The sequence below is a fragment of the Cervus elaphus genome, chromosome 5 (genome assembly GCF_910594005.1).
Source record: "Cervus elaphus chromosome 5, mCerEla1.1, whole genome shotgun sequence".
NCBI lineage: Eukaryota > Metazoa > Chordata > Mammalia > Artiodactyla > Cervidae > Cervus > Cervus elaphus.
In genome coordinates this window covers 80,710,488-80,737,147 of record NC_057819.1, presented here as the reverse complement: position 1 = coordinate 80,737,147, position 26,660 = coordinate 80,710,488, and the positions used below count along the sequence as shown (strand labels likewise).

Below are 26,660 nucleotides of genomic sequence, written 5' to 3'. Positions count from 1 at the left end.
CCCTTATTCAAAGGGTACCCTCATTCATATGCATAAACAAGCAAGCATGAAAAATACCCATGACCAATCTCAACTAAAATGGAGGAAATTAACACAAAAGACAAAGACAGATGAAATAGACAAGGAATAGTCCTTGGAAGGTTTGCACTAGGAAATGCTAAATACTTTGCTCCCACTCAAGGAAATTAAAGCAAACACAGAGTTCATGAAACAAGAAATTAAGAAACAGATGAGAAGACAAGAGTTAATAAGGTGAAACAGCAGCTCGCATAAGTAGGGAAAAATCAATTTCCACCCTACAAATGTTATAGAATCTCCAGTCTTGTGGGCCATTCTAATCAGAAACACAGAGGAAATTTAATTCCAGAAAACAGTTTGGCTGAAGTAAGTTGGAACATTACAAAGACTACAGTCGACCCCTTTTTAACTTGGTACCCACACGTTGCCTGAAACCACATTTACTCTCCAAATAGAGATAAAAACAAAGCCATGCTTCTGTTTAGCACGACACACTATCCTTTTTACAACCAAAAATATTCCAACATTATCCCCAGGAGAGCAGGGGATAATGGGTCAGGGGTCCCTTTTTTGCCTTTGGATAATGTTCAATCTTTTCCTAGCTGATTTACACTCCTGTTTTGACATCTTGTAACTTAAAATACTTACATATAAAGTGATTATGAGTCACCTCAGATTCAATAATAGAGAGAGGAGATAAAACAATTTTGGTTAATATTTATTAAAATATATTCACATCAAAGTAAGGAAGAAATAACTATTAGCGTCCTCATTCCAGAGCTGGTCACAAGGCCACTGCTAGTATTTACAACTACTATCATCTACTATTCTTTCCGTATTTCTTTTGCCCTCAGCAAGCACTTCAGTTGTGAGATTCTTGCCTGGTGGGATGACTCCAACCTTTTGTGAAGTCTGGGACATTAGCTGTCTAAACTGGGTTGTTGCTGTTTTCCATTTATCTTTTAGTTTTTAAATTGATGTTTAGTTGACTTACAATGTTGTATTAATTTCTGCTGTACAGAAAGGTGATTCAGTTATATGTATATAGAGATTCAGTTATATGTATATTCTTAAATTTTTTTTTGTTATTGTTTATCATAGGATACCAAATATAGTTCTCTGTGCTATACAGTAGGATCTTATTGCTTATCCCTTTTCCATTGGTCTTAATCAGAGGATATGGGAGTACTAAGAGGCACCCAAAGGGTCTCCTGCAGTATCCCTTCTCACCCGCATTGGGTAGTAGCAACCCATTTTCCCCTTACTAGTCCAGTCAATCACCCCAGCCAGTACTTTGCCTGTGGATTCAGTGCCCAAAGATGCCAGATGGCAGCTTCAAGTTCCAATTTAATGCAGTCTTTGCTGCGTCTCCCAGTGAAAGCATTTTCCCCTTTGTAATGAAGATCTCTAGACCAGCAGATGCTAAAGCTGCAGAGATGGGAAGCAAAACTTTGACTCTTGGATCATTAACACAGAGAAGACTGACTTTCGTATTTATCCCTTGATTCCTGAACTTCGGAGTCCAGGGTATGGGAGAAACGAATGTTGATTTAGAGCATTCACCACGAACTGGTGGACACTGCCCCAGTCCTGCCTGGTGTCACCACCTACCAGGCAATATAGCTGAATCTTCAAAAAGCCATTCAATCAATCATCTGTCAAAGGGGTTGCTTCAAGATGATGGGGAATAATGAAGGACCAGTGAATCCAAGAGCAAGAACCCACGACTGTATTTCCTTTGCTGTGAATTCCACGATGGTGGAGGAGGCATTCTGGAAACCCACAGATGGCAGTTTTGGCAGAAGATTTGTGGGCAGTGAAACCTATGTCCAGAGCAAGTGGCAGTTCCAGCAGGAGCCGCTCGCTGCCTCTTCCATAATGAAAGTGGTTCAGGGTAATCAACCTAAGGCCAGGTGGCTGGCTGAGTCCTTGCAACAACGGAGCTACATTAGGTTCACTGCTGCCTCTGCTGCTGGCAGACTGGGCACTCAGCAGTGGTTGTAGCTAGGTCAGTCTTGATGGACACACGCTCTTGGTACTGAGTCCATACATAGCCCCCATCACTGTGGCCAGGGCCACTTCGTTCACGAGTTCACAGGAGTTGCTGGGGAAGGGGGGGGCGCTGTCTGATGTCTACCAAATGGGTCATCCCAACCGCTCGATTATTAAGCCCTTCCTCTACTGTTAAAGTGCAGCACTCAATATGCCAGCAAATTTGGAAAACTCGGCAGTGGCCAAAGGACTGGAAAGGTCAGTTTTCGTTCCAATCCCTAAGAAAGGCAATCCCAAAGAACGCTCAAACTACCGCACAATTGCACTCATCTCTCATGCCAGGAAAGTAATCCTCAAAATTCTCCAAGTCAGGCTTCAGCAATACGTGAACCAAGAACTTCCAGATGTTCAAGCTGGTTTTAGAAAAGGCAGAGGAACCAGAGATCAAATTGCCAATATCCGCTGGATCATCGAAAAAGCAAGAGAGTTCCAGAAAAACATGTATTTCTGCTCTATTGACTATGCCAAAGCCTTCGACTGTGTGGATCACAATAAACTGTGGAAAATTCTGAAAGAGATGGGAATACCAGACCACCTGACCTGCCTCTTGAGAAACCTATATGCAGGTCAGGAAGCAACAGTTAGAACTGGACATGGAACAACAGACTGGTTCCAAATAGGAAAAGGAGTACGTCAAGGCTGTATATTGTCACCCTGCTTATTTAACTTATATGCAGAGTACATCATGAGAAACGTTGGGCTGGAAGAAGCACAAGCTGGAATCAAGATTGCTGGGAGAAATATCAATAACCTCAGATATGCGGATGACGCCACCCTTATGGCAGAGAGTGAAGAGGAACTAAAAAGCCTCTTGATGAAAGTGAAAGAGGAGAGTGAAAAAGTTGGCTTAAAGCTTAACACTCAGAAAACTAAGATCATGGCATGTGGTCCCATCAACTCATGGGAAATAGATGGGGAGACAGTGGAAACAGTGTCAGACTTTATTTTTTTGGGCTCCAAAATCACTGCAGATGGTGATTGCAGCCATGAAATTACAAGACGCTTACTCCTTGGAAGGACAGTAATGACCAACCTAGATAGCATATTAAAAAGCAGAGACATTACTTTGCCAACAAAGGTCCGTCTGGTCAAGGCTATGGTTTTTCCAGTGGTCATGTATGGATGTGAGAGTTGGACTGTGAAGAAAGCTGAGTGCCAAAAAACTGATGCTTTTGAACTGTGGTGTTGGAGAAGACTCTTGAGAGAACCTTGGACTGCAAGGAGATCCAAACAGTCCATCCTAAAGGAGATCAGTCCTGGGTGTTCATTGGAAGGACTGATGCTGAAGCTGAAACTCCAGTACTTTTGCCACCTCATGTGAAGAGTTGACTCACTAGAAAAGACCCTAATGCTGGGAGGGATTGGGGGCAGGAGGAGAAGGGAACGACAGAGGATGAGATGGCTGGATGGCATCACCGACTCGATGGGCATGAGTTTGAGTAAACTCTGGGAGTTGGTGATGTACAGGGGGACCTGGCGTGTTGTGGTTCATGGGGTCGCAGAGTCGGACATGACTGAGCGACTGAACTGAACTGAACTGAACTGAACTACTCTGTGATGAGCATTCCATGGAACTGAAATATCTTCCTGCTCTGCCGTTCAAAGGGCTCTAGCCTCAGACCTCGTTTTCAGACCTTTCCATTTTCCCACTGTGCTCCTTCCAGCCCCATTCTCCAACCAAACCACGATTTGGTGCAGACCCTTTCTTCCAGCCACTTCTCCTTGCAGGCAAAGTGAACCAACAGGTGAGCTGCCCCAAGTTCTGCCCACCGGGAGGACTCCCCTTCACCACCATCTGGGCTGTCCCGGAGAGGAGCTTCAGAGCCAAAGCTGCTGACTTTCAGGTGATGCACGGTTATCATGCAGAACCATCTGAAAACCAACCTGAGACTCTTCTTCCTGAGTCCACTCGCAGAAAATCCCCATGAAGGCATGGGCACAGCTTGAGAGAGGATATAGCAGAAACAGAGAGGCCTTAGGCAAGTCTGGGAATTGGTTATAGGATATCAGGGCAACAGACTAACCTCCTCAGGCAGCAATAGATGGGCTTCCAGTGGCAAAAAAGCTTTGAGGTCTCAGCTTCATTGGAATCTGCCACAAATATGACATATTCTAATGCTCAAACTTGCATTCCTTTCCCCAACATATCCTAATTTCTAACAAACAGGACTCTGTGTGGTTGGGAATTCAACTTGTCCACTTCAATGTCTCAAGGGCTCATAAGGCTCAGTAACTAGTTCTACTCATAGTTCAATTTTTTCCCAGCAAAAGATACCCAGCAGAAGCAACAGGAGACTGCCATTCATTGGTGGAGTCTAGGGGGACCCAGTACAAGGCTCTCAGTTCTTCCCGTTCCACACAGGAGTAAGGGAGCCCTCTCTCCCCAACAGCAAACCAGCTCACGGGGGAAAGTGTGGAGCACTGCCCAAGGAAGTCTGTCTTAGCATCAGGTCAGAAGGGGCTGGTCACGCAGGCGTAACCTGTTATAACTCTTTCCCCACACTCTGCAGGATAAGACTCTGGGTTGGGTTTTCAAAACCTCAGCCCCACAACTGTCAGAAGTGGTATTTGTTTCAAGGCTATCATTGAAGCTATTAGGTCCCTTTGCAGATCATAAGCCATGAATTACACTTAAAAGTCCCAAACTCATCATTTAAAAAAATGTTACAATTCTTTGATATAACGAGTATACATTTAGGGAATTTTTGTAATAAAATGATAAGGATGTGTGTAAAAAGGTAACTATGAGGAGAAATCACCAGAGCACCATTTATAAAAGCAACAAACTAGAAACTGCTTATGGAAAACAACTGAGTATTGAGTAGGTAAATTATGGTACACCTATAAAACTGAATGCTCAGCACACATCAAAATGTTATAGGAGAACAATTTATTGACATAAAAGGTGTTTAGGACATACTGATGTGTGAACAAAGTAGACCGTGACATAACATAGCAATGTTGGTGTTTTTGTAAAAAATACATATGTATACATAGCAAAAAAAGGTTTGTAGGAAGAACATTTAAGTGGTAACAGTGCTTTTCCCTGGGAAGGGAGCATATAGATATTTATTTGGTTCTTTGTTTGCATTTCCAGTTTTCTCTATAAGTCACACAGTTTGCTTTTATAATAAGAAAACGTTAAGCTATTTCAACTCTTCATTTTGATTAAAACAAACCCATTTTTTAAAAAAAGTCTTCACAAGCAGAAATGATTTGCAAGTTGCTACAGAGGCAATGATTCTGTTCTCTGCCAAAGCTGACGGGAACTTTCACAATCACAGCCCAAGTCAGATTCTCCCCAAGTCAGACCCGAGGGGAGAAGGGTGGTTCCAACAGCACCAGAATGCTCACAGGGGCTCCCGTGCCCTGACACCAAGCAGTTCACCTCCAGCCAGCCCAGGCCATCCTATTCTTGCTGAGTCACCAGCCTCATCATTTTCAGAGCCGTGTCCCCTTGGTCGGAAGGAACCTGGAAGCAAGTAGGATCCGCGTTAGTGCTCTCGTGTCCCTGCCTGGGGCTGGGGGTCAGGGCTGGCTTCCTGAGACCCTGCTCCCGGGAAGGGGACCAGCTTTGTGACAACAACTTGGGAGGTCAGCTGTACCTGGGTGCCATCCTCAAAAGAGCATCCCTTCTGTGAAACAACCCCGTGCTGGACAAAACTTTCCCAAGCTCCCATGCTGCTGGGCTGCAGGGGTCCAGAGGAGTGAACATTTAGAAAGGAAATGTGTCTCCTTCTCCACACTGAACTCTGCTGCTCACATGCACCCTCTGCCTTGCACCCTGCACTGCGCTCAGCTTACAGATGACTGAGTGCTAATATCACTCCCTCAAAAACGTCAGGGAGGACTTTCCTGGTGGTCCAGTGGTTAAAAATCCTCCTGCCAAAGCAGGGGACATGGGTTCAATTCCTGGTTTGGGAAGATTCCACAGGCTGCAGAGCAACTCAGCCCTTGTCACCCAGGCTACTGAGCTGGTGCTCTGGAGCCCATGGCCTGCAAGGATGGAAGCCTGTGTACCTGGAGCCCCTGCTCTGCCTGAGAGAGTCCACTGGTTTCTCTTGTGACCCGCAACTAGAGAAAAACCTAGCGCAGTCAAAAAATCAGATAAACACACAAAACGGTACAGTGGTTTTAAAAAAAAAAAGGCAAAAAACATTAGGGAAAGACAATTCCTCCCTCCCTCTCCTATTCGGGACAACTGTCCAGAGGAAAGCAACATTCAACTCATTTAACCTGAAGAGCAGAGGGTAGAGACCCCAGGATTCAATCTCTCAGCAGATTGACTATTTCAGTGAAGCACTAACGGAGCTTCAATAGAGACCCCCACATACCACCAAGCCCCATGCATCTACGAGCCCAGCGCATGTGGCTCCCTCCTCCCCCAGCGCCATGAATCCAGAACAGTCGCTGACTCTCACCATGTGTCCAGCTCTGAGAATCCAGTAGAAAGCCAGGTTCTTGTGGGACTTGACAAAGGCAGACGTTTCTGAAGATTTGGGGTCACTGTGCAGGGGCTTCCACTTCAGCTGGTTGAATTTGGGCAATTCTTCCCATTTCAGTTTTCGTATCCAGGTCTCCTGACCTGGTGAGAGGGACAACGCAGGGCCCAGCATGAAGAGCTGAGAAGAGCGGAAACTGAAGTCTGGGTCCTATAACTTGGCATAAAATTTGACAGCTGGGAGGCAGACAAAATGCACTTGGGATCCTTCTAAAATGCAAATTCCAATGCAGCACATCCAGGCGGGACCTGAGACTCTGCATTGGACTATAAAGAAAGCTGAGCACCAAAGAATTGATACTTTTGAATTGTGGTGTTGGAGAAGACTCTTGAGAGCCCCTTGGACTGCAAGGAGATCCAACCAGTCCATCCTAAAGGAAATCAGTCCTGAATATTCATTGGAGGGACTGATGCTGAAGCTGAACCTCCAACATTTTGGCCACCTGATTCTAAGAACTGACTCATTGGAAAAGACCCTGATGCTGGGAAAGATTGAAGGCAGGAGGAGACGGGGACAACAGAGGATGAGATGGTTGGATGGCGTCACTGACTCAATGGACATGAGTTTGAGCAAGCTATGGGAGTTGGTGATGGACAGGGAAGCCTGGCATACTGTGGTCCATGGGGTCGCAAAGAGTCAGACACGCCTGAGCGACTGAACTGACTGACTGAAGACCTCAAAAGATGAACAGGCTGGACTTCTCTGAGGGGGTCACAACCTCGGGCAGCCCTGCCCTCTTCAAAGAGCCAAGGTCAGAGGTGAGCAGGTAATGGAAAATGGCCTTCCTCTTGCCACGTCAACGTCACTGCCTCTCCCTGCCAAGGGGCCAGCTCCATCCACGACACTGCCTCCTTGCTCCCCTCGGACCAGTTCCTACCCATGGTGTCCACGATGAGGTCTAGCTGTCCATTGTACACTGTCACGTTGACCCCGGCTTCCAGCAGCTCATCCACAATGCTGATGACCGGCTTCATGAAGTCCCCCTCCATGTTCAGGAAGACGCTGGTAGCCTGGCCTGTACAAGGGGAAGGAGAAAGAGAGAGCGGCTTGGAACCTGCCTGAACAAGAGGTACTCTTCAGTCCAGAGGCTCCAGCACCCCAAGAGTGACCGCCACACACCACGTGATAAAGACTGAACACAAAGCTGCTTCCCCAACAGAACCCGCTGGCCCAGAAATCCACGCCCCAAGCTGGCCGTGCAGAGGGCAAGCACTAACAGCGCACATGCTCTGTTCACGCAGGTGCTTGTGACGAGAGCAGATGCCGTTTGTCATGAGGGATGGAAGCCGAGAGAAGGCCAATGCCCAAGGAAACAGGACTGATCTCCTTTAGGATGGACTGGCTGGATCTCCTTGCAGTCCAAGGGACTCTCGAGAGCCTTCTCCAACACCACTGCTCTGGGGTTAGCATTAGTTTTCCTCCTTTTCTGAGTAACACCAAGGCTAAGGTTTCTGATTTTTGTTTTCCCCCAGGGCCAGGTGTTAAGTTCTGAACAAGTAGAGCTACCTGAAACCATCAACAAACTGGCCCTGAACACAGCTGGAGCTTGTCCCTGGTATAGCCGCATGGATGACCAGTCCCGGGCAAGAGGGGAGGCGGTCTACACAGCATTCTTGTTGGATCCTTGACCACGGTGAAAAACAAGGGTGACAGCCACCACTGAATTTTATCTGCCAGTCACTGGGCTAAGTACGTCCTGTGTCAGCAACATCCCACGGCCTTCTTCCTTTATCAACTCTGAGCAAGGAACGTGAGGCTCAGAGAGGCTGAGAAACACGCCCTGGGCCTGTGGCAAGCTGGGACAGGAACACACAGCTGGCAGACTACAAAGTGGGCTCAGGACACGGAGGGTGCCCAGAAAGGAGGGTCTCCTTTCCAGACCCTACACAGGCACAGCCAGAGCCAGGGTGAGTTTGCTCTTAGCAGTTTTCACCTGCAAAAGTCCCTGTAACAAGAGAAGCTGGGGCCAGACGACATAGCCATGAGGGTAAGAGAAGGGGGCTGAAGACAAGGTGTGTTCCCGTGAGCCTGGCCTGCACCTGGCCTCCCAGGGTACTCACATCTGCTCCTCCTCAGCACCACAGCCCCCCACAGCTGTCTGCACCCCTCACGGCTCTGAAACCACATTCTTTTACTTGAGCAAACTTTCCCTTCATTTCTAGAAAACTCCAGGGGGTGATGGGGACATGAAGACACCAGGTCTAGGATGAGTGCTCTGCTGACCGAGGGTTGGCAGGATGGCGAGGTTCCACCCCACGGAGCATAGCTTTGGGGGCTCTTGGACATGAACAAAACCCTCCTCAGCTTGGCGGGTTCCCCCTCCAGGAGCATGGGAGTCCCGCTTGCTCATGGCTTCCCCGTAAGATTGAGCAGGAACTTACGCTAGATTATTTCTCCCTGACCCTGGTCCCTGAGGACCCCAGTACTTCCCCACTATGACCTTTAGCCCAGAAGGCAACAGATGCCAGACCTCATTATCCACATCAGGACACCTGCAGAGGCCGGCCTGCTCAAAGCCTGTCCAAAAATGACTTTTTTTTTTTTTTTCTTCAACACACTCACAACCAACGGTGGCCTTGGGCATGGCTTTTTAAAATCTCAAGTTTTTATTATGGAAAAGTTTACACTGACATAAAAGTAACGAGGAGAGGGTGATGATGATTCCCATGGACCCACTCCGGGCTTCAACAGTGATCAACTTATAACCAATCGCTTCACTTCTTTCCCCGCCCACTTCCCTTACCAATCCTTCATTCTGACCAGTTTTGGTATGCTGTCTCCGTATGCCTGCCCATCCATCAAACGTGAACGGTAATAATGTTCCACCTGCAACTAAACACGCCATCACCACCACTAACACCCATTCTACAAATTAAGGCTTTGAATTGTCACCTCTCTCACCCCCGGCTCTACAAACAACACTTCATTAAGTCACACAAGTTACCTCCCCAGGTGCAATCTTCAGGAATAATTCTGAGCTTCTTCCTGATGGGACCATTCATGAGCTGACTTAAGGCATCCTGTTGTAGGTGTCTCACGTGGCGTTGGAAAAGAGGAACTAAAACAAACTGGTACACGGTGAGTCAAAGGACTGGAAACAAGACCAAGGGGCCCTCTTTTCTAAGCTGCCAGGGATGCTGAGAGGGAGGCTTGCACCTGGAAGATGAAAAATGGTCCCCTGATTCCCCAGATGGGGGGAAAGTCAGGAATCTGTTCCAAGTGGAGAGACTTTACTGGCTTTGACTGGTGCATTTTATGTCCTTTGGGGCCAGTAAGGTTCTGCAGCACGGCCTAAGGAAATCAGCTGAGTGGAACCTAGAGGTCTCCGGCAGCTTCTTATAAAGGGGGGATATCAGGCATTCAAGCACCCGCAGTGAAGACAACTCAATCCAGCCTTTAGGAGGCTTAACATTGTAATTCAATGTGTAGAAGCTGGTTTCCAAATTTCAGAAACACCGTGTTAAGTGCAAGACTACCTCGTACATGATTCCATCTATGTGAAATGTCCTGAAAAGGCAAATCTAGAGAGACAGAAAGCAGGTTAGTGGTTGCCTAAGGCTGGAAGTGGGAAAAGAAACTGACTACAGACAGACATGTGGGATCTTTCTGGGGTGATGGAAATGTTCTAAAACAGGATTGTGGTAATGAAATGTTCTAAATACACTAAAACCCACTGAGTTATACAACATGGGTGAATGTTATGGTATGTAAATTATATATCAATAAAACTTTTCAAAAAATTGGTAGAGGCAGGGAGGTTGAGATATGGTCTCACAATGTCAAGGTCCACTCACCGAGGTGTTTCTGGGAGAATTCTAGACTCGACGCCACTGTAGACATAGGAGAGCTCTTAGTTAAGATGTTATAGAAGTTCACCCCATCTGTGTTCTGAAATACACAAGAAATGAACTGGGTTATTTGTTTTCTTTGTTTATCCATTACCAGAGTTGCAAAACAGTAAGGCACCTGGCTCCCCATCTCGTCTAAGGACAGCTTTAATTTTATACATTTGCTCGGACCAGAAAGAAATAAGCTCTGGAGGCCTAGGGACCAGCATGCCAGCCCAGTCTCCTGGGGGTAGCTCATCCAAGGGCGGCTCCAATGCCACAGGAGCAAACCAAGAGCCTGTGTGTTAATTTCCAGGAAGAACTGAGCTGCAGAGGGTCCTATACACTCAAGTCCTCAACCTGTGGATTCTTCCCTCCTGGCTCACTGCAGCCAGAATGCTGGCTGGCAGGGACCCAAACACTCACCTTGGCGGGACACATTCTTTCTTACAGAATCCATACCTTCAGCTGAGGGACAGGCAAGTCTTGCAGGCTGGGTGGCTTTCTGACCTTGTCACTGCTCAGACTGGTCAGATGTATCGTTTAGCTTGACATCATTTCCAGACTTGTGGGCAGTCTCCGGACAGACCCCAGCCCTGACAACACCAACCAAGGTCCCTTCACCCCCAGGGAAAAGCCAAGTAGGCTGGCCCACACGCGACCCCTCTTACCTGTTCAATGACCATTTCTGCTTTCCCCCAGAGCTCGGTGGCCTTTTGGTAGAGTTCCTTGCTCAGGGCATCCAGGACTTCCTCTGCAACCTCAGACACCTCTGCCAGACCTTGGTCATCGAGAAGAGACTGGAATGCAAACAAGAACACTCTGACTTTGCAAGAGACAGAACTCTGGCATCGCTGGGGGTAGGGATGGGTAACAGAAAGAGTGGGCGGCAGGAGCAAGGGGCATGTCCATAGGAAAGCATAGCATAACAAGCGCTGTGTTTACTGATGAAGGAAACACCGGAAAATGGCAACCAAGTCTAGGTGATGGGTATATGGGTGCTCACCACGGTCGTTCAACTCTTCTGCGTTCTGGAAATGTCTATAATAAAAATCTGGGGAGATTTTAAAATGCGCATGTCTAGTACCTGAAGCAATGGGATAACTGTGTTGATGTTTCTTTAAATTTGTCCCCAAGGCGGCTGTTGCTTAGGGTTTTCAATTTGATATGGATTATTAGATAGGTCCCTGAGGGGCTGTGTCAACCGCACAGACAAACCCAACTAGCTTGGTCCCTCCCGCAGACAGAGCCAGAGAGAAAGTCAGCTGGGCTGTTAGGGTGAGAGTTGGAGGCTCATCTACTTACCATACTGTATAGGTAAGGTCCCCAGGAGAGCACTGAATCTAAAGGAAACCACGTAAGGACAAAGTGAGTTTTCTGTGATTGTTCTCCCCTCAAAATACCTAACTAGCTTTCCTCCCAAAGCAGAAAGAGACAGAAGCAAGAATCACAATGGCTTTGGGTCTGAAGGCTCCTTAACCCACCAGGGCTCATGTCTTGGTGGCTGGGAGGTGGGGTGAGGATGTGGGACCCTTTCTGTTGAGTCAGAGCTAAAGGCCACACTAATTTGGCCCAGTCAGTGACTCAGTGCCAGGGGCGGGTCCACAGACAGGCCGTGCGTGTGTAGCGGAGGCGCTTACCTGCACGCTTCTAGACTATGACGGTTTAAGGTATTTCCCCACCCTCTGCTCCGCTCTGCTCTGCCCCTGCCCGCTCCTCCAGTTTGAGGACACAAGCTTCCGCCAAGGAGCTAATTAAGGACGAATACTAATGATTTCATCAAGTTTCTGGGGCTACACTGTCAATCAATTCATTTCAATTCCAAAAATACACTGAGAATTTAAAGGCGTGAGAACTGGCATAAAGCCAATAACGAGTTTTATGAGACAAATGTGAATAAGACAATACCTAACTTCACAGAGAACAGTTGGGCTTGGTTTGGACAAGTTCACAGTTATCATAACTAAGTAAGGCTAGTCCACTGATAGAAGTGCCAAGAAGGTAGCAAGCACAATTTTTTTTTTGCTTATGTGGTTTTCTTTTGTTTTCTGTAATTTTTCTTAAATTGAAGTACAGTTGATGTATACCGATGGAGAAGGAAATGGCAACCCACTCCAGTATTCTTGCCTGGAGAATTCCATGGACAGAGGAGCCTGGTGGTCTACAGTCCATGGGGTTGCAAAAAGTTGGACACAGCTGAGTGACTAACACACACTTTGACTTATATCAAGGACCATAACTTATACAGCACATTTGAATACATGGTGCTCATGTTCACTAACTCAGTCATATCTGACTCTTTGTGACCCCATGGACTGCAGCCCACCAGGCTCCTTTGTACATGGAATTTCCCAGGCAAGAATACTGGAGTGGGTTGCCACTTCCTACTCCAATCATTAGGGTAGGGTAACAAAATAGCTTCTCCAAAAAGAGAAAAGGATAAATGAAAACACAGCCCTTATTTATTCAATGTCTCTCTTTTATATCCCTGATAGCCATCACACTAGAGATTTTGAGCAACAGGAACATTTTTAACTTACAAGAGGGCATTAAGATAACACAATGGCTAACACACCACTCCTTTGCTACAAAGCCTTCAACAGTTCCCCCAAAGTCTAAGCATCTCAAAGTCTGTTTCAAATAACCTCACTTATGCAGGATGTTACCCTAGGTATTAACACAGAAATATGATTTGCTGGCTAAATACCTTTGAATGCAAAAGACAACACACTTTTTTTTTTTTAAACTGCAGGACTTATCAGAGCCTTTAATGTGCCTGTGAACCTTGAGGAGGTGGGGCCAGTATTTGGCACTTCCAAAACTTATCTGGCCGTGGAGCCCTTTGCATGGCACTTCACTGGGTTGGTATTCTTCAAGACACACCCTAAGAAATGCAGACACATCAGATCCTTCAGAAACTAGCTGTCATTCTCCTCTCCAGCTAAACCATCAAGTCTGGGCCTCAGTTTCTTATAAAGAATCAACTGCAGCCCTCCGAGGAATCCCAATTCCTGCTTTATCTAGACCAGGGATTGGCAAACCTTTCCTGTAAAGGGACAAACAGTAAATATGTTTGGCTTTGCAGGTCAGCTGGTCTCTGCTGCAACAACTCAACTCTGCTCTTGCAGCCTCCAAACAGATGACCTGTATTCCACAAATGAATGGGCATGACAGTGTCCCAGCAAAAAGCTTATTTACTAAAGCAGGGTGGCAGGACAGACTTGACTTGGAGGCCGTAGTTTGATCCTGGATGTGTACCTCTGATGTCCAAAAGAACTTTTTGCAGTGATGGAAACGTTCTGCATCTGTGTGGTCCACAAGTCCAGAACCACCTGCGGCCATTGGATACCTTCAAATGTGAGCAGTGCAGATGCAAGACTGCGATTTTTATTGCATTTTAATTAATATAAAGAGTCATATGTGGCTCAGTTCAGTTCAGTCGCTCAGTCGTGTCTGATTTTTTGCCTAACCCTAACCCTAACCCTAACCCCGTGGACTGCAGCACGCCAGGCTTCCCTGTCTATCACCAACTCCTGGAGATTACTCAAACTCATGTCCATCGAGTCGGTGATGCCATCCAACCATCTCATCCTCTGTCACCCCTTCTAATCCTGCCTTCAGTCTTTCCCAGCATCAGGGTCTTTTCAAATGAGTCAGTTCTTCACATCAGTTGGCCAAAGTATTGGAGATTCAGCTTCAGCATCAGTCCTTCCAATGAATATTCAGGACTGACCTCCTTTAGGATGGACTGGTTGGATCTCCTTGCAGTCCGAGGGATTCTCAAGAGTATTCTCCAACACCACAGTTCAAAAGCATCAATTCTTCGGCACTCAGCTTTCTTTATAGTCCCACTCTCACATCCATACATAACTACTGGAAAAACCATAGCTTTGACTAGATGTACCTTTGTTGGCAAAGTAATGTCTCTGCTTTTTAATAAGCTATCTAGGTTGGTCATAGCTTTTCTTCCAAGGATCATGCATCTTTTAATTTCATGGCTGCAGTCACTATCTGCAGTGATTTGGAGGCCAAAAAAATAAAATCTGTTACTGTTTCCATTGTTTCCCCATCTATTTGCCACGAAGTGATGGGACCAGATGCCATGATCTTAATTTTCTGAATGTTGAGTTTTAAGCCAGGTTTTCACTCTCCTCTTTCATTTTCATCAAGAGGCTCATTAGTTCTTCTTCACTTTCTGCCATAATGGTGGTGTCATCTGCTTATCTGACGTCACTGATATTTCTCCTGGTAATCTTGATTTTTGTGTTACATCCAGCCCGGCATTTTGCATGATGTACTCTGCATATAAGTTAAATAAGCAGGGTTACAATATACAGCCTGGATATAGTCCTTTCTCGATTTGGAAGAAGTCTGTTGTTACATATCAAGTTCTAACTGTTGCTTCTTGACCTGCATACGGATTTCTCAGGAGGCAGGTAAGGTGGTCTGGTACCATCTCTGGAAGAATTTTCCAGTTTGTTGTGATCCACACAGTCAAAGGCTTTGGCATAGTCAATAAAGCAGAAGTAGATGTTACTCTGGAATTCTCTTGCTTTTTCGATGACCCAATGGATACTGGCAATTTGATCTCTGGTTCCTCTGCCTTTTCTAAATCCAGCCTGAAGATCTGGAATTTTATGGTTCATATACTGTTGAAGCCTGGCTTGGAGAATTTTGAGCATTACTTTGCTAGTGTATGAGATTAATGCAATTGTGCGGTATTTGGCATTGCCTTTCTTTGGGATTGGAATGGAAACGGACCTTTTCCAGTCCTGTGGCCACTGCTGAGTTTTCCAAATATGTTGGCATATTGAGTGCAGCACTTTCACAGCATCATCTTTTAGGATTTGAAATAGCTCAACTGGAATTCCATCACATCCACTAGCTTTGTTCGTAGTGATGCTTTCTAAGGCCCACTTGACTTCACATTCCAGGATGTCTGGCTCTAGGTGAGTGATCACACCATCATCATTACTGGGACATGAAGATCTTTTTTGTACAGTTCTTCTGTGTATTCTTGCCACCTCTTAATATCTTCTGGTTCTGTTAGGTCCATACCATTTCTGTCCTTTATCATGCTCATCTTTGCATGAAATGTTCTCTTGGTATCTCTAGTTTTCTTGAAGAGATCTCTAGTCTTTCCCATTCCATTGTTTTCCTCTATTTCTTTGCACTGATCACTGAGGAAGGCTTTCTTATCTTGCTTTGGAACTCTGCATTCAAATGGGTATATCTTTCTTTTCTCCTTTGCCTTTCACTTCTCTTCTTTTCTCAGCTATTTGTAAGGCCTCCTCGGACAACCATTTTGCCTTTTTGCATTTCTCTTCCTTGGCGATGGTCTTGATCACTGCCTCCTGTACAATGTCACGAACCTCCGTCCATAGTTCTTCAGGCACTCTATCAGAGGTAATCCCTTGAATCTATTTGTCACTTCTACTGTATTATCATAAGGGATTTGATTTAGGTCATACCTGAATGGTCTAGGGGTTTTGCCTACTTTCTTGAATTTAAGTCTGAATTTTGCAATAAGGAGTTCATGATCTGAGTCCCAGTCAGTTCCTGGTCTTGTTTTTGCTGACTGTATAGAGTTTCTCCATCTCTGGCTGCAAAGAATATAATCAATCTGATTTCGGTATTGTGGCTATGGTTACCATATTGAATGGTGCAGATCTTCTTGAAGGCATTGAAGCAGGTCTGTGTATCTTTCCTAGCACTGAGCACAACACCTGCTCCCTAGCAAGCAATTAATAATTGCACATGAAAGTGAACAGTAATTCTCCCCCAAAAGGGAGTATTTCTGGGGTGGAAGAGTGATGCAAAAGGTGCACCTGGAAGGAGGGATTCAGGGCTGGGCAGACAGACTCATAAGGTCAGGGGGGTCATGCGAGCTGAATTCGGGAGATTTTGGACCAGAAGAAGAGCACGTGCAAAGCTGGAGGCTGACCTACTGGTCTCAAGGAGGAGCGCACGGTGACGGCTAAGTGCCTGCTGCCTTCATGTGCATCCTGGGTTTAGCTGTGTGACTTCAGGAAAATGGCTTAACCTGAATCTCACTTTCATCACCTCCAATCCTGGGATAATAATCCCATTCGTCCCATGGAGATGTCGTTAAGCTTCAGCAAAGTTAACACATATAAAGTGTTTAGTATTGTTAACGCAGCTGTGATGAGACCCTTGAAGGATGCGGGAGGCCAGTTCTGTCAATCTGAGAGAGACACTTGGCAGGAAACCAGCTGACCCCTTAGGTCTCGGGTCAAGGCTTCTGCAACGTCACGGTGTCCTCGGAGGTTCATCCGGGAAGGACACACAGAGGGCAGTCCTTTTCACAAGGTGGACTGAGGACATCCCTGGCAGTCCACGGGCTGCCAGTGCAGGGGGCCCAGGCTCCATCCCTGGTCAGGGAACTAAGACCTTGCACATCGTGCAGCTCAGCCCCACCAACACACCTTTCCCCACCCCTCCACCCCTGCCCCCTGCCAAAAAACAAATCTGAAAATGTCCTACTTACCGATGGGAGAGATCCAAGAGTCACCAAGAGCAACCCCGGCAAAGTTGCACCGGATGGTCCCTTGCTGAATGGCCTGAAAGAGAAGCCATGAAACATCTTTGTCAAGAAGACCCAGGGACCTCTCTCCCTTCCTCAACAGGAGGGAGTCACACTTTAATACACAGCCTTTCCTGAGCACAGAACGCTTCTGCCCACCTGGGATGCTCTGGGTACCCAAAGACCTCAGACATCCACTAGAGGGCAAGGGTAACTGTCCTGCCACCCACAATCTGCAAGACGAATAGGAACTGTGAAGTTCTCCCAAGGGTGTTGGCAGGATTTGTGTGGGGTCTGGTGCAGCCCCCGTCTTCTTTAGAAGGGACACAGGGAATATACAGAGTATAACCTTTACAAATTATAAATCATTATATTGTACATGAGAGTCTTCCCTGTAGCTTAAACAGTAAAGAATCTGCCAGCAATGCAGGAGACCCAGCTTTGATCCCTGGGTTGGGAAGATCTTACGGAGAAGGGAACGGCAACCCACTTCAGTATTCCTGCCTGGAGAATCCCATGGACAGAGGAGGCTGGGGGGCTACAGTCTGTGGGATCACGAAGAGTCAGACACGACTGAGCGACTAACACTACCACTACTATATTGTACATAGGGAATATATAATATTGAATATTAATTATACTTCAATGTATAAAAAAAAGTCATACAAATTCACTGTAAAATATTTACTCACAGAAGGAGGAAGGAGAAAAATGTGAAAAAAACTTTACCTCTGCCCCACCTACACCCTCACACCCATGAGTTAACCACAGTTAACATGGTATATATTATTCTAACTTCTTTCTTTGGTTTCATAAGCATATATATATTCATATGTACACAGATTATATATACACAGATCTACCCATTCTTTCTGATGGCTGCAAACTGTCCATCATGGAAGGATCCACGTATTTCACTTAAGTAATCTTCTATAGATAATAATGCCCAAAATTCTCCAAGCCAGGCTTCAACAGTAGGTGAACCATGAACTTCCAGATGTTCAAGACGGATTTAGAAAAGGCAGAGGAACCAGAGATCAAATTGCCAACATCCACTGGATCATCAAAAAAGCAAGAGAGTTGCAGAAAAACATCTACTACTTTTATTGACTATGCCAAAGCCTTTGACTGTGTGGATCACAACAAACTGTGGAAAATTCTTAAAAAGATGGGAATAACAACACCACTTTACCTGCCTCCTGAGAAATCTGTATGCAAGTCAAGAAGCAACAGTTAGAACTGGACATAGAACAACAGACTGGTTCCAAATCAGGAAAGGAGTATGTCAGGGCTGTATATTGTCACCCTGCTTATTTAACTTATACGCAGAGTACATCATGAGAAATTCTGGACTAGATGAAGCCCAAGCTAGAATCAAGATTGCCAGGAGAAATATCAATAATCTCAGATACGCAGATGACACCACCCTTATGGCAGAAAGCGAAGAAGAACTAAAGAGCCTCTTGCTGAAAGTGAAAGAGGAGAGTGAAAAAGCTGGCTTAAAACTCAACATTCAGAAAACTGAGATCATGGCATCTGGTCCCATCACTTCATGGCAAATAGATGAGGAAACAGTGGAAACAGTAGCTGACTTTATTTCTGGGGGCTCCAAAAATCACTGCAGATGGTGACTGCAGCCATGAAATTAAAAGACACTTGCTCCTTAGAAGAAAAGTTATGACCAACCTAGACAGCATATTAAAAAGCAGACACATTATTTTGCCATCAAAGGTCCATCTAGTCAAAGCTTTGGTTTTTCCAGTAGTCATGTATGGATGTGAGAGTTGGACTGTGAAGAAAGCTGAGCGCTGAAAAATTGATGCTTTTGAACTGTGGTGTTGGAGAAGACTCTTGAGAGTCCCTTGGACTGCAAGGAGATCCAACCAGTCAATCTTAAAGGAAATCAGTCCTGAACATTCACTGGAAGGACTGATGCTGAAGCTGAAACTCCAATACTTTGGCCATCTGATACAGAGAACTGACTCATTTGAAAAGACCCTGAAGCAGGGAAAGATTGAAGGTGGGAGGAGAAGGGGATGACAGAGGATGAGATGGTTGGATGGCATCACCAACTCAATGGACATGAGTTTGAGCAGGGTCTGAGAGTTGGTGATGGGCAGGGAAGCGTGGCATGCTGCCACAAAGAATCAGATACGACTGAGCGACTGAACTGAACTGAATAGATAGTCACTGAGCTTGTTTTCCTTTTATGGACATTGTAAGTGATAATGAGCTAAACATCCTCTAACACACATGCATGTATAAGCATTCCCACAGGACAGACTCTTAGATATGAAATTATTGGGGCAAAAGGCACATACATTTAAAAAGCAGACAGATACAGCCAAACCGCCCTTTTAAAAATGATTTACCAATTTTCCTCCCTAGCAAACATGCATGAGAGCACTTATTTCCCTGCTGTTCAGTCACCTAGTCATGTCTAGCTCTTTGCAACCCCATGAACTGAGGCACGCCAGGCCTCCCCATCCCTCCTTATCTTCTGAAGTTTGCCCAAGGTCCTGTCCACTGTTTTGGTGATGCCATTCAGTCATCTCATCGTCTGATACCCTCCTCTCCTTCTGCCCTCAATCTTGCCCAGCATCACAGACTTTTCCAACGAGTCAGCTGTTTGCATCAGATACCAAAATACTGGAGTTCCAGCTTCAGCATCAGTCCTTCCAATGAGTAATCAGGGTTGATTTCCCTTAAGATTGGCTGCTTTGATCTCCTTGCTGTCCAAGGGACTCTCAGGAGTCTTCTCACAGTTCGAAAGCATCAGTTCTTTGGCAATCCACCTTCTTTTCGGTCCAGCTCTCACAACCATACATGACCACTGGGAAGATCATTGCCTTGACTATTTGGACCTTTGTTGGCAGAGTAATGTCTCTGCTTTTCAACACACTGTCTAGGTTTGTCATAGGTTTCCTGCCAAGAAACAAACATCTTACTAAAACTGGGGGTTACCAATTTTCTAAAATATTTGCAAATCTCACAGCTTTGATTTACTAATAAAGCTGAACACCGTTCACATGTCCACAGGCTGTTTGCATTTCTTCAATAAATTATTTCCCCATTTTTTTTTGCCAATTTTATATGATGATATCATCCTTTTTAAAGTGGATTTATTGATATGAAGACTTTTTCTGTTATATATTTGTGAGTCTGTATACATATCTTTTAAAATTATTTATAGAACTCTAAGAAGTTTTAAATTTCTACAAGATCTAAATTATGTCAAAATAATCCTTTTTGGCTTTTCATCTTATGAAAGAAAGCTTTTCCTACCCAAGATTATAAATCTTTTCTACTATATTTTCAAGTACTCTTATAGTCCTAATTTTTACATTCAAATTTTTAATCTATCAAGAACTGATGTTTTGGACTTCTGTCGTGGTCCAGTGGTTAAGACTCCACCAGCCAATGCAGGGGACATGGGTTCGATCCCTGGCCTGGGAAGATTCTGCATGCCTCGGGGCAACTAAGCCCACAAACCACAACTGCTCAGCCCTGCAGCTCATGAGCTGTAACTACTGAAGCCCACACACCCTCAACCCATGCTCCACAACAGGAGAAGCCAACACAATGAGAAGCCTGTGCACTGCAACGAAGAGTAGTGACTGCTCACCCCAACTAGAGAAAGCCCGTGTGCAGCAACAAAGACCCAGCGCAGTAAAAAAAAAACTGATGTTTTATGCAAGGCAAGAATCTAACTTTACTATCTTCCAAAGTAATAGCCATTTGTCTCCAGACCATTTGCTGAACATTCTGTCTTTCCCACAGTGATTTGAAATACCATCGTATCATTTATATATGATCATATGTAAGTATGATATATATGTATCATATACATACAGTCACATGCATAAACATACATATATGTAAGTACAGATAAAATATGCTTCCAGACTCTTTAGCCTGCTACATTTATCTGCGTTTGTTGCTATACCAGCACCAAATTGCTTTACTCAGCTGAATAGTTTGTTTAATATCGGACAGTGCCCATTTCACTATTCTTTTTGAAATTTTTTACGGTTATTACTACAGACTTACTTTCTATGTACAAGGTCCTATTCAAAGTATATTTAATTATCAGGTGAGTACAACAAGTAACATAATCAGTTTCTGTCTGGAACCAAACAACAAAGTCATCTTCCCTGTTACCTTATAAAGTTCTAGAGCAATGCCAGCAGCCATCTTTCCTCCATAGGACTCTGAGAAAATGTAGAACGGAATCGTCTAGGAAGAAAAGGAATTTACAAGGAATTAAATATCCTGAATGCCTTTTTTTTTTTTTTTCCTGAATGCCTCTGAATGCCTCTCACATGAGTCCATTTCAAGTTTCTACTGCATGTAATGACCAGGCAAAACAAAAACAAATCTGCTTCTATTGGTCTTTCCTCCCATATCTGATTTTTATGTTTCAGTAGAATACTGGGTGCAGGGTCATTCTTTCAAGCTAAAACCATCTTTAGAGATGACAGAAACAGAAGCCCACAACCTGATCCCTGGGTACAAAAAGGTTTTCTCTGGAATGAGCTGGGCGTGTAACTCTTGTGGGTGTTTGGACCTGATGGATTCAGTGCTGTGACCACGAGCCCCTCGCTGAGCTGTTTCTGAGGCCCCGCTCACCTGGAATTCTTTGTGGTAATCAAAGAAGGTCTTCAGGAGAACCATCATGTCTGATGCCACGGTGGCCAGGTCTTTGGCATATGCATCACTCTTGTTCACATAACTGAATCCAGTGCCCACTGGGTTATCCACAAACAGGAGGCTGGCCGACTGGAGCTACATGCCACCCCAGGAAAGTCAAATGTTGCAATCAGCCAGCCAGTCCCCAACTATCTTTGGATCATCTTTTATGAGCTCAACAAAAGCCACACATGTGAGGATATCAGTGTGGTTACGGTCTGTTATTAAAACGGGTTTAAAAAAAAAAACTGGACTAGGGACACAGACTAGTAGAGCAAAGGAAAGGAAAGCCAAGAAGGGAAGAGTCACATATACGTGGGGATCGAAGCATCTAGGCTGTCACTTTCACACAATACAAACGTTCTGGATGTAATACGTTAGCGCAGGGAGAACCATGCAGTGTCAGTCTGAGCAACAGCTCGAAGCAGTAGGAGCTCTGGACCACACATATATTTTCTTCAAGATGAATCCAGTTTCCACGTTGGCTGGCTTTGCTGAACACTACAAAAACAGAATTTATTCTACCACCTTTCCCACAAAAGTTGAGAATTTTATATCCTGAAGGATCCCTAGTAATAACACAATCCAGCCATGTCCTTTACTGATTAGGAAATTAAAGGCCAGAAAAGGCCCAGGACTTGTCCAGGGTCACAAAGTTGGATAGGTAATGGCCGCATCAGGACCAAGGCCAGCATCTCCTCACTTCCTATTCAAGCTCTCTGCCCCAGTCACGTGACTGTTTGTCACGGGAGGCTTGGGGACAAGCCAGAGGGGGCACTCTGCTATTGCAAGTTGAAGTGATATTTCACCTGGAAGCATGTACAAGAATGTTCCGGCTGAGAGAACAGCCTGTGCAAAGACCCTGCGTCAAAAGTAAAATCCACTGGTCTTCAAGTGGAGACAGACAAGAAAATGAAAGGACTCTGAGGGGAGCTTTGGGAGGAGGTGTTCCTGCAGTGAGTCTCAGAGGTGAACATGGTGAGCTGGGTGTGACTGGGTGGCCCAAGCAATGAAGTTGAAGCCCAGGAATCGCCCTTACAAAGGCCTGAAGGAAGAGGGCACTGGAGAGGAGCTGGGAGGTGTGCCTGGGGGCAGCAGGAGCCAATTTCTGTGTCGGAAACTGGATTGATCTTCCGGGAACCTGCAAGACGGTAAACTAAGGAGGGACTGCCAGTGGAGCATTTCACTCATGTGGCATGTGGATTACGGGGTGGGGCTGGGGGAGCCCTTTGAAAGCACCCCTGAAAGGCAGTGAAAGAGGCGTGGATGCAAAATATTAACAACCTTGGGTATTAAACACAGAGCTACAAAAGGACCCAGAAATTCCCCCCAAAACTGAAACTAGGGACCCAACCAGTATTTGTACGCTAATGTTGCCTGCACTACTCATCACAGCCAAAAGGTGGAAATAACCTAAGGGTCCCTCAGCAGATGGGGGAGAAGCAGAGAGCAGAGCGTGGCCATGAGCCTAGAGCACACCCTGCCGAGCCCCTCAGCATCTGGCAGCCTGGGGGCAGGGGTCGAGCGTGGGGACAGCGGGACAGACCCCAGACTGGAGGGAGAGGAACAAGGGAGCCAGGGATGGGGGCTGGTCAGAAAGGGGCTAGTGAGGACGTGAAGCTAAGACTGAAGGCACAGGGCAGAGTCAGAGAACCAGAGAGGTATCAAAAGGGCAGAAGACAAGGGGTCTGAAATCTGGAGGAAGACAAGCATTGAGACAGGAGGGGAGGAGAAGAAAGAAAGGACTGGAGGTCGTGGCCAGAGGCTGGGGCTCTGGGGTCTGAGACTGTAGGAAGGTCTAGCACCTGGGTAATGCCAAGGTCCAGGTGTCTGCTACAGCAGACGGAGGTTTCTGCAGGGAAGTGGAGAGAAAGGTCACTGAGTTGGGAAGGTGACTGGTGTGGGACAAGCTGCCTTCAGAAATGGAAGTGGCTGGTGGAGTGGAGGCCTGTGGACAAGCACCCAAGGTCCCCTTGCATACAGAGGAAGAGGGAGGGGGCGGGGTGGGGCCCCTCAACCTGGGGATGGGATGGGATCGGGTGGGGCTCAGTCTGGGAGAGGCTACGTGGCACTGACACTTCGGGGCCTTCCTCACTGTACCCAAGTGGTCCTTCGTGGTTGGAGATCACTGTCAAGGGGCCCGATTTCCTCAAAGTTTCCAAAGCCAGTGCTGGAAGCACCTGGACCACCCTGTGGAAGAAAGAAAGAACCAAAAATAAACTCGGAGAAAATGTCTGTCAACACTTCATCATGACAACAATGACCACATTCACGGTAAATGATTTATGATTCAGTGATGGCTGGGTCCGCCTCACACACAGGACACAGCTGGTCCAGGGAGCCAGGGATGCTGAAAGCTCAGCTCCTCTGAGCAGCGGTGCTGAATCACATCTCAGAGACAGCTGAGAGTGAAGCAGAACAGGGCAGCTTTATTACTTCGCCAGGTAATGGGGGACACAGCAGGCTAATGCCCTCAAAACCAAGCGTCCCAACTTGGGGAAGACAGTGACAAGTTTTATATTAATAGAAATTGTTCAAAGAGGGTGTGATCAGCTCACGGACATTCTTCTCATGGGTTGGTGGTGAGGTAAGGAGTCAACCTCAGCAACCTTCAGATCCACCTGGTCTGGGGTCTACATGCTGGTGGGCGGCACATTATCATTAATCATTAACTTCTCCTACCTGGCCGGGGGGGGGGTGGGTTTCAACATAAGCAAAATAGCTCAAAGACACTGTGGTATGTAATCTTTGATGACGCCTTCATGGATCACAGCCTTGTCGTGGCAAAGGGGTCTGTGTAACTCAATGAAGCTATGAGCCATGCCAGGCAGGGCCACCCAAGACAGGTGGTTCATAGTGAAGAGTTCTGATGAAATGCGGTCCACGGGAGGAGGAAATGGCAAACCAGTTCAGTATTCTTGCTGAGAAATCCATGAATAGTATGAAAAGGCAAAAATATATGACACTGGAAGATGATCCCGCCAGGTCAGAAGGTGTCCAATATGCTACTGGGGAGAAGTGGAAAGCAATTACTAATAGCTCCAGAAAGAATGAAGAGACTGGGCCAAAGTGGAAATGATTCTCAGCTGTGGATGTGCCCGCTGGTGAAAATAAAGTCTGATGCTGTAAAGAATATTGCATATGAACCTGGAATGTTAGGTCCCTGAATCAAGGCAAATTAGAAGTGGTCAAATATGAGATGGCAAGAGTGAACATGGACATCTTAGGAATCAGTGAACTAAAATGGATGGGAATGGGTGAATTTGATTCAGATGACTGTGGGCAAGAATCCCTTAGAAGGAATGGAGCAGCTCTCACAGTCAACAGAAGAGTCCAGAATGGGGTAATTAGATGCAATCTCAAAAAGGCAGAATGATTTCAGTTCATTTCCAAGGCAAACCATTCAAAGTCACGGTAATTCAAGTCTATGCCCCAATCACTGGTGCCAAAGAAGCTGAAGTTGACTGGTTCTACAAAGATCTACAAGACCTTCTAGAACTAACACCAAACAAGGATGTCCTTTTCATCTTAGGGGACAGGAATGCAAAAGCAGGAAATCAAGAGATATCTGGAGTAATAGGCAAGTTTGGCCTTGGAGTACAAAATGAAGCAGGGCAAAGGTGAGCAGAATTTTGCCAAGAGAACACACTGGTTACAGCAAACATTTTTATCTAACAACACGAGAGTTAACTCTACACATGGACATCACCAGAAAAGGTCAAAACCTAAATCAGACTGATTATATTCTTTGCAGCCAAAGATGGAGAAGCTCCATACAGTCAGCAAAAACAAGACTGGGAGCTGACCATGCCTCACATCATGAGCTCCTTATTGTAAAATTCAGACTTAAATTGAAGAAAGCAGGCAAAACCACTAGGCCACTCAGGTACGATTTAGATCAAATCCATTATGATTATAAAGTGAACACAATGAATAGATTCAACGGATTGTATCTGGAAGAGAGAATGCCTGAAGAACTATGGATGGAGGTTCATAACATTGTACAGGAGGCAGTGACCAAAACCATCCCCAAGATGAATAAATGTTAACAAGGCAAAACGGTTGTCTGAGGAGGCCTTACAAATAGCTGAGAAAAGAAGAGAAGTGAAAGGCAAAGGAGAAAAGGAAAGATATACCCATCGGAATGCAGCATTCCAAAGACGAGCAAGGAGACAGAAGAAAGCCTTCCTCAGCGATCAATGCAAAGAAGTAGAGGAAACCAGCAGAATAAGAAAGACTGGAGATCTCTTTCAGAAAACTGGAGATATCAAGGGAACATTTCATGCAAGGTTTGGGCACAATAAAGGACAGAAACAGTAAGGACCTAACAGAAGCAAAAGAGATTAAGAAGAGAGATCAAGAATACATAGAAGAACAATGCAAAAAAGATCTTAATGACTCAGATAACCATGATGGTATGGTCACTAACCTAGAGCCAGACCTCCTGGAGTGTGAAGTCAAGTGGGCCTTAGGAAGCATTACTACGAACAAGGCTAGTGGAGGTGATGAAATTTCAGCTGAGCTATTTGAAATCCTAAAAGATGATGCTGTTAAAGCATTGCATGCAATACACCAACAAATTTGGAAAACTCAGCAGTGGCCAGAGGATTGGAAAAGGTCAATTTTCACTCCAATCCCAAAGAAGGGCAATCCCAAAGAATGTTCAAACTACTACACAGTTTCACTCATTTCACATGCTACCAAGGTTATGCTCAAAATCCTTCAAGCTGGGCTTTAGCAGTACATGAATCAAGAACTTCCACATGTACAAGTTGGATTTAGAAAAGATAGAGGAACCAGAGATCAATTGCCAACATTCACTGGATCACAGAGAAAGCAAGGGAGTTCCAGAAAAACATCTACTTCTACCTCACTGACTATGTTAAAGCCTTTGACTCTGGGGCTCACAACCAACTGTTGAAAATTCTTAAAGAGATGGGAATACCAGACCATATTATCTGTCTTCTGAGAAATCTGTATGCAGGTCAAGAAGCAACAGTTAGAACGGGACATGGAACAACTGACTTG

The 26,660-nt window shown here is 45.6% G+C and overlaps 1 protein-coding gene across 1 annotated transcript in view; it reads right to left on the bottom strand.

The window, feature by feature from the left end:
* Positions 1-4,943: 4,943 nt before the first annotated feature.
* SCPEP1 (serine carboxypeptidase 1) overlaps positions 4,944-26,660 on the bottom strand; it is a 31,084-nt gene continuing 9,367 nt past the window's right edge. Inside the window, exons 3-13 of the mRNA XM_043902737.1 lie at positions 23,733-23,822; positions 21,573-21,728; positions 21,105-21,179; positions 16,908-16,980; positions 11,705-11,742; positions 11,071-11,199; positions 10,367-10,460; positions 9,517-9,630; positions 7,450-7,587; positions 6,492-6,655; positions 4,944-5,542 (exon numbers count right to left, since the gene is read on the bottom strand). Coding sequence (XP_043758672.1) covers positions 5,480-5,542; positions 6,492-6,655; positions 7,450-7,587; positions 9,517-9,630; positions 10,367-10,460; positions 11,071-11,199; positions 11,705-11,742; positions 16,908-16,980; positions 21,105-21,179; positions 21,573-21,728; positions 23,733-23,822 — 1,134 coding nt within the window. The 3' untranslated portion in view covers positions 4,944-5,479. The remainder of the gene's footprint in view (positions 5,543-6,491; positions 6,656-7,449; positions 7,588-9,516; positions 9,631-10,366; positions 10,461-11,070; positions 11,200-11,704; positions 11,743-16,907; positions 16,981-21,104; positions 21,180-21,572; positions 21,729-23,732; positions 23,823-26,660) is intronic.